The sequence below is a fragment of the Sorex araneus genome, chromosome X (genome assembly GCF_027595985.1).
Source record: "Sorex araneus isolate mSorAra2 chromosome X, mSorAra2.pri, whole genome shotgun sequence".
NCBI classification, from domain to species: Eukaryota; Metazoa; Chordata; class Mammalia; order Eulipotyphla; family Soricidae; genus Sorex; species Sorex araneus.
Window position 1 is genome coordinate 318,560,150 of NC_073313.1, and position 7,917 is coordinate 318,568,066.

Genomic DNA, 7,917 nt, shown 5'->3' on the forward strand with positions numbered 1-7,917 from the left:
AAAAAAATGATAAAAACCTTCAAAATTAGAAAATTATTCTCACAAAAAGAAACAATAAAATTAACAGGTGAACTACAAAATAGGAGAATACATTCACAAAGCTTATCTCTGAAAAAGAACTTGTATTCAGAATACACAAAGAACTCCTACAAATCTGTAAGGAAAAAAGCATATATAGATATTAAAAAATATTTTCAACGGAATGTTTTTGCATTGTTGGAATAGATACTCAGAAGTAGTATCACAGGATAATAAAGTTCTATTCTTAGTTTTTGAAGAAGTCTCCACTCTTCCACAGAGACTGAGTCAGAAGACATTCCCACCAACAGTGAATGAGGGTTCCTTTTTCACTATGTCCCCACCAACACTTTTACCAGGCTTTGGATATATACTATTCTCAATAGTGTGAGATGGATCTCATTGTCATTTTGATTTGCATTTCCCTGATGAGAAGTGATGAACATTTTTTCATATGTATATTAGCAGACTATGTTCTCTTAACAGAAATATCTGTTTATTTCCTCACCCCATTTTTTGATGGGGTTCCTGTTTTTTTGTTGATATTTGAGAACACTTTATATAGTTTAGATATTAGCCTTTTTTCTCATGTATGGTGAGCAAATATTTTCTCCCATTCATTAAATGTCTTTTCATTTTAGCCCAATTTCCTTTTGCCTATGCAAACATTTTTTAGGCTGATGGAGTCCCATTTGTTTATTTTTGGTTTTTTGGTGTCATTGCCAAAGATATTGAGTCATTAAAAACCCACCTGCAGTCTATATCCTGTAGTTTTGCCTATGTTTTCCTCTGTGTACTTTATGGAATTTTGTTCTGATCTTGAGATCTTTAATTTACTTTGAGTTAACTTTTGTATGTGGTGTGAGCTATGGATCCAGTTTTATTTTCTTTGCATGTGGCTATCTATTTTTCCTAGCACCAACAGTTAGAAGGGCTATTTTTGCCCTACTTGTGTACCAGCTCCTTTGATCTCTCTGAGTTACATTATGTACATAGTCAGTCTATGGAAACAACTTAAATGTTCAATGACAGATAAAAAGATAAAGTTATATATGTAGAATGGAATAGTATGCAGCTATAAGAAAGGGTAGAATCTTGCTGTCTGATACAACTTAGATGGAACTGGAGAGTACTGTGTTAAGTGAAGTAAGACAGAATGAGAACAAATACCAGATGATCTCACTCATCTGTGGTATATTCCCAAAGTGAGATTATTAATGGGAAAAATATATAGTACATCTAAAGCTATACAGAATTGGAAGATCAACATTTATCCCTATCGTATTCCTTCAACAAATATCTTGAGTAGCTAACCACATCTAAGGCACTGTTCTCAGCAATGAAGACACAATGTTATATAGTCCTTTTCCTCAAAGGAAAAAATAAAATATCTCCTTTCTCCTCAAGGTACATAGAGACTGGAAGAGAATAGATATGAGTAAACATACAGCTATTATCTATGTAGTATATCATAGTATGATATACATGATGAGGTAAGAATAGAATGTCATACATTCTAAAATCTTAAAATAACCACTAGTCCAAGAAATAAAACAAGCAGCAATTTAGAAAGTAATTATCAAATTCTCTTTAGAACAGAAAATAATGATGGAACCACCAGTCTGAAAAGACCTTTGCATCAATAAAACTGGGTTCCACCATTTTGCATGTCTATGTCCTACACCACTAGCTAGCCACAAAGGTCACATTCACCCATTTAAGCACTGCTGAATTATGGTTCTGCCCTTACAATTCCCATCCCTTAGAATTCCTCAGAGGATGACAGTAGGCACTAGGCACTATATTTAGAAACAGGACAAAACGTCTCCAAGAATGTGCTATAAGAATAGATTTAACTTTACTTCCACCTAATCAGAAAGGAATCAAGAAATACCCATTTGGTTGAAACTTTTATCCTGAGCTAGGGAGTACTTTAAAATTGCCACTTATATTGGAGCTTTGCATCAATGTTTCCAAAATAAGTTGCTTTTAGTTATTTTATGAAATAAGTACACATAAACCAGTGCCAATTGCTGGACAATAGATAATATACTCCTTTCAAAAATGCTTTAAATAATACATCCAGTCTTCCAAGTTTACAGTGACACGGCACTAAAAGCATGCTTTCAAAATAGTATGCTTCATAACCAGCTATCTAGCTAAGGTTAAATTTGTGATTTTATCTTTAAAAAATTAAGTTTAGAGAGATTGCAAGTTGCTAAAAATCATTTTGGACAATGGGGTTCCATTTTGGACAACGAGAAGCAAACATATTTTATCTGACTGCATACCATTTGCTTCTAATTCTTATTTCTCTTACCAAGACTTCCAGTATTTCCTGTACATAATCTCAAAGATAAAATCAACCACCTTTCCAACTTTTACCCAAATGTTTTTCTGTAGTGTGAGTAATGGTTACCATGCAGTCTCACTTCTACTGCATTCAATGGGGATGCGTCAGCAATAACAGAAAACAGCAAAATCACAACTATTCATCTGACAGAGATCGATGTACTCAAAAACAGTGTAAATAGTATAGCGATAATCAAGTATAGCACTCACTTGTATAAGCATTATAAACCTGTTCATTACACAGGTTTCAGGGATCTATCACACCCACTAATATAACCACCTAAGTCTTGGGTTCCTAACCATGCTCTACACATTTCTTACTCCCTTTGTCCCTGGTATATCAATCCTTTCAGTTCCTCTAGATCTTTAAAATTATCTTTGCTCTAAAATTCCAATTATTTAAGGAGCACATTTCTAAAATAAACAGCATATTTAAAAAAGTCAAACTTTTACAATGATGTACTAAAGCTCCAAAAGACAAAAGTATGACCCACCTCTCCATCCTCACCTTCCACTCCTCTCCCTTTATATTTCTCACTCATATTCTCAAGCACACAAAGCTCACTCCTGCCTCAGGGACTGTACAAATTACTAGGAATTGTGTGAATTTTTTTTTTCTCCAGCTCAAATCTCCCCTCTTCAGAAATTTCGGCCTTCCTCAGTGCCACCCTACCTAAAAAAGCTCCAGACATTCTGATAATCTTTTGTTTCTGGTTTTCATGCTGTCATCCTATTTTTCATTACTGCATTCCTAATTTATATGCATTTTTCTGTACTGCAGGGAAGGGGTGGGAAAGGTGGAGGAGGTGGGTGTAGGGGAGATAGGTACATATGTCTTGATTATTGCTATATCCTCAAAGCCCCAGGACAGTGCCTGCCTTTTAGTAATCAATAATCTACTGAATGTACTATGGTACTAAATCTAAATTCACCTTAATGGCTTTAACTATATGCAATGTTCCTGCATTTCTAAAGAAACTAAGTCTCCAGATAGGAGGTATCATCAGTAGAGTTAGGGGACTAATGAAAGATCAAATTCTGAGTAGGCAATATTATTTTGCCATCCAAACTTACTATGCCGAAAATTAAAATTCTAGGAGAATAATGTCATCTCCTGAATCCCTAATGTTTGAAGAACAAAACGCCTCTTTGTTCCCTTACAGGAAAACAAGATAACAAGTTGTAAACTTCTGATAGTCATTAATTTTCCAATTTGAAAATTTTTACTTTCTATTTTCTTAGGCTCATTATAGTTTCTAACAAACGTGTCCTTTTGGACAAGAAAAAACTTATTAGCATCCTCTAATATCTTCAGGGTAATGACTGTTCTGAATAACGTTTTGCAATACATCAAAATTACTATGTTACTAAGAAACATAACAATTGGCTTATTTTCTGACTGGAAAAAGGGGTGAATCGAAAAAAAAAATCTGGGATCACTAGAAAGTGAACCCCATATCTAAAATACTATTAAGCTATGAAAATTTTCTGCAGACAATGACTCTCTCTTATTCTTGAATTTTCATACAATGGTGTCCTACGCGATTACTGCCTCCTAGTAGCATATAATGTGTTAATCTGGTTATTAAGATAGAGAATTCTCAATCCCTAACAAATTAATTTTTTCCTCTTCCAAAAGAATTTTCCAAGATGAAAGGGCAATTCGATACTGCTCTTAATAATAATATTCAACAAGGCATGTATACAAAGGACGAACGTTAAACGATCTGAAAACTACGGCCTACGCAAGCCTGACTGTCGACCTTCAACATGCCTAGCGTATAAGAAATACTATTTCTAACCGGTATTAGTAAGAAGCGACTGACTCGGTCAGTCTCGGGATCGCTAGGGCCGCTGGCTTATTCCTACAAAGATTCCACAGGTTTCCCCTAAGAACGTCAACCATTTTGCCCGTTCCTTCTCCTAATCCATTAAGAGACGAAGCCTCTCTCCACACTAGCAGCAGTTCCTGCGGTGCAGCAACCGAGACCCCCGCGGCACCGCGCTGGGTGGGAACCGCAGGGCCGGGCCGGCTCCGCTTTCCCGAGGCTGGTCCTGCTGCTGGCGGGAGTCGCCACATCACGAACCGGATGAGCTGGGCGGTGGCAGGACGTGGCCCGAACGCTCCTTCCCAGCCCTCCGGGCTCCACCACTGGAGGCGCTGTCCCCGCACTGCAGCTCGGTCACTGTGGCCGTTTTCCACTGGACCAGCTCCCCGACCCGAGCCAAGAGGAAGGGAGCGGAGGGCGATCACGCACGGGGAGTGGGGAGGAGGTCTACCAAGCCAAGGATGGGGTGAAGAGGGGGAGCGAGGGCCGAATGCAGGGCCCCCCACGGGCAGGCAAGCGGACGGTGCCTTTTCCTAGGGGCGAGGAAGACAAAAGCCTCACCTAAAAGATTCGGGCGCCAAAGGCCTTTCCATCCTCGTCCCGCCACCGAGTGAGCCCCACGACTCCCCCCATCCTGGCTCCTCGACCCGCACCTCCGCCCCTAGGCACTGGGGGAGCCGAGGAGGAGCCGGGCGGTCAGCGGGGTGCACGTGCTCCCCGAGCCGAGTCAGACAATAAAGCACAAACTCGGGTTTCCTCGGCGCCCCACCCAGCTCCCCCGCGCCTCCCACCAGGGGGGGCGCCTCGATCCCGAGGTCCGCGAACAAAGCCCCCACCCCGCCCCTCCTCCCGGCGCCGAGGAGGGGCTCCGCCCGCAGCATCGGGGACTCGCACACAAAAGAGGGAGGGGCGCGGGGCGCGGCACTCACCCACGGAGCCGGAGGAGCCCTTGCGCTTGGGCGCGGCCGGGGTGGAGGGGGGCGCGGCGGGGGCCGGGGCAGGCGGGGTCCACGCGGGCTCGGCTCGGGGGCTCACGGCGGCAGGGGGCGGTGGGGGCGGCCGGGCCGGGGGCTCGTCGTCCTCCGGGACGAGCTTGGCGGCCGCGGCCGCGGCGGGCAGGGATGGCTCGGGCACCGCCGACGGCACGGGGCTCGGGTCCCAGGACGGCTGCCGCTCGGGGGCGGCGGGGGGCGCGGCCGGCAGGGGCCCCCGGGGCGCGGGAGGCACGAAGTCATTGCCGAAGTCCAGCAGGGGCGCCCCGACAGGCGGGGCGGTGGGCACCGGGGCCGCCGACAGCGCGGGGGCAGGCTTCCTCTCTAGTACCTCCAGCTCCTCCAGATCCTCGTCTTCGTCCTCGTCTTCTTCATCTTCCTCCTCTTCCTCCTCGTCCTCCGGCTCCTTCACGAACTGATACTTGAACGGGGGCTCCGGCCTGGGCGGGCTGTCCGCGGACGAGGAGGAGACCAGGGGCGACTGGAACAGATCTTCCATGGCTGGCTGGGATGCTGCTGCAGCTGCTGCCGCCGCCGGGGACGCTTCTCGGAGTAGCGGACGGTTGTGGGGGGTGGGGAGGACGGAGAGTGGGCACGGCCCAACGGAGCCGAGGGACCTGCAGTGGCGACGGCTCCCGGAACAATGAGACTGCTGCTCCTGCCTCCGTGCCCGTGATGCGCCACCCGCCCCGTCCCCAGTTGCCGCCGCCGCCGCCCAGACGAGAGAAGGAGAGGCCAGCCGACTCTCCGCCCAGTTTGGCGCGACTCACCCTCCCGGGCCGAGAGAGGCAGACTGGCGCGGGAGGAAGAAAGCCAATCGGTTGTGGGATACAGACAATGGACAAGCCGTTTGACCAACCGAAAGGGAAAGACTTAAATGTAGGTGGGGCTTACTGAATTTCCGCTCTCCTATCGGCTGTCATGGGTTTTAATGGGGCGGGGCTTGGCAATGGGGCTCCACCCTCTACCTTTAGGTTGAAGCGGGTCTCCGGGGGCTTGGCCTGGCGTCTGTCTGGAGTTAGGTAGGGAGCTGCGGAAGGAGCCGGCTGCTCCCCGCGCTGCGGCTGGGGAGAGCTTTCTGGCTCGCCCCCAGGAGGGATGCATCCTCGCAGGCTGGGAGTGGTAACTTTCCTCTCAGAAAAGGGAAAAACGCTGAGTGGAGAAGGGTACTAACAGGATGGTGATGTGAGCCAACCCTAAAACATTTTTAAATTAAAAAAAAAAAACTTTTATTTTTGTTTCAAACTTAAGCCCCACACTACCGTTATCACCTCGTAGGGCACAGTTTTAGGATCCCTCCCATTCCAAACTGCAGACACAGGGAATCAAAACAACTAGGCGGGACGACCTGCGCCCTGGGACTGCACCGTCTGAAAGTTCCCTCATCGCCGTCAGGGGGGTTGGGGTTGGCATTCGCTGGCCTCAACACGGCAGGAGGATGAGTCACCCAAAGAGGAAACAAACAGTCAAGAGGAAACGGGAGGACACCTTGGAAGGCGAATTTGGATCACGTTACATTTCTGATACCTTTGTCGACATTTCAGATGACTCAGCCTTGTGCGAGAGTCAAGAAGCCCATTATCCAGGACTTCTCCCATCCATCGGGCAGAAAGAGCATGATTCTCATTCCATTTTTTTCCAGAACAGGAGAGTTGAAAGAACGTGGTTGGCGGAGCATTGTCAGCCTTCGGAGAGTCCTTTACTATTTCTACAGAATTGCTTCATGCCTATTCTGGAGACCCTGGGAAGAAAAGAAGCAGCCCTAAACTTGTTGTCTAAGCCCCCATATGTTAGACAGTGGCTACTTGTGATCATTAAGCACTTGAAATATGACTTGCCTGAAATATACCCGTACTTGTTTTTGGCCACACCCAGCGTTACTCAGGGGCTACTCCTGGCTCTGCACTCAGCAATCACTCCTGGTAATGCTTTGGGGACAATATGGGATGCTGAGGACCAAACCTAGGGTGGCAGCATGCAAGGCAAGTGCCTTACCTGCTGTACTGTTGCTCCAGTGTCCATACCCTGTACATTATATGTACACATTAGGGCCAGAATGTAACTCATTCCGGTAAAGGACCAGCCGACTAATATGGTAAAGGGTGGTAAAGGACTAATATTGGATGTATGAAGTCCTGGGTTCCCAACATTACCAAAAAAAAATCAATAAAAGGCAACTTAGACATTTTTATTAAAAGGTCTTTTTCTGGATCAGAAACATAGTACAGGAGATAGGGTGCATGCTTTGCACCAGACCCACTCAAGTTGAATCCCCAGAACCATATATGAACCTCCAAGTCCTGCCAGGAGTGATCCCTGAGCACAGAATCAGGAGTAAGCCCTCAACAGAGCCAGGTGTGCCCCCAAAAACAAAAAATAAAAATTCATATTTTTCTATTGATTGCTTGTTAGAATTGATAATACTTGAAATATGTAACACTAGCAATTTATTCTTTTATATTTATATATAATTTTCCCCTTCCCTTCATTGTTGCTCCGACCAGGGGTCATGGCATACCTGAAATACACACATACTAGTCAGGGGTCAATCTTCCTGTTCATAGGACTATGTATCTTTAGTTGCAGTGTCCATCGGGGTGGTTGTGGGCACAGGGCTTAACCCCTTTTAGTTGTGGTGCTGGCACACACCTCACTGGAGGGAGGCACTTTTGGCTTCAGGTATTAACTAATAGCTAAATTTCCGGGCACAAAAATGGGACTATCTG

The 7,917-nt window shown here is 45.7% G+C and overlaps 1 protein-coding gene across 3 annotated transcripts in view; it reads right to left on the bottom strand.

The window, feature by feature from the left end:
* The window catches only part of RTN4 (reticulon 4), a 63,104-nt gene extending 57,198 nt beyond the window's left edge, over positions 1-5,906 (bottom strand). Inside the window, exon 1 of one of the 3 annotated variants that reach the window (XM_055121949.1) lies at positions 5,129-5,906. In XM_055121949.1, coding sequence (XP_054977924.1) covers positions 5,129-5,690 — 562 coding nt within the window. In that variant the 5' untranslated portion in view covers positions 5,691-5,906. The remainder of the gene's footprint in view (positions 1-5,128) is intronic. The other 2 variants (XM_055121951.1, XM_055121950.1) reach the window with 2 other exon arrangements.
* Positions 5,907-7,917: the final 2,011 nt, after the last annotated feature.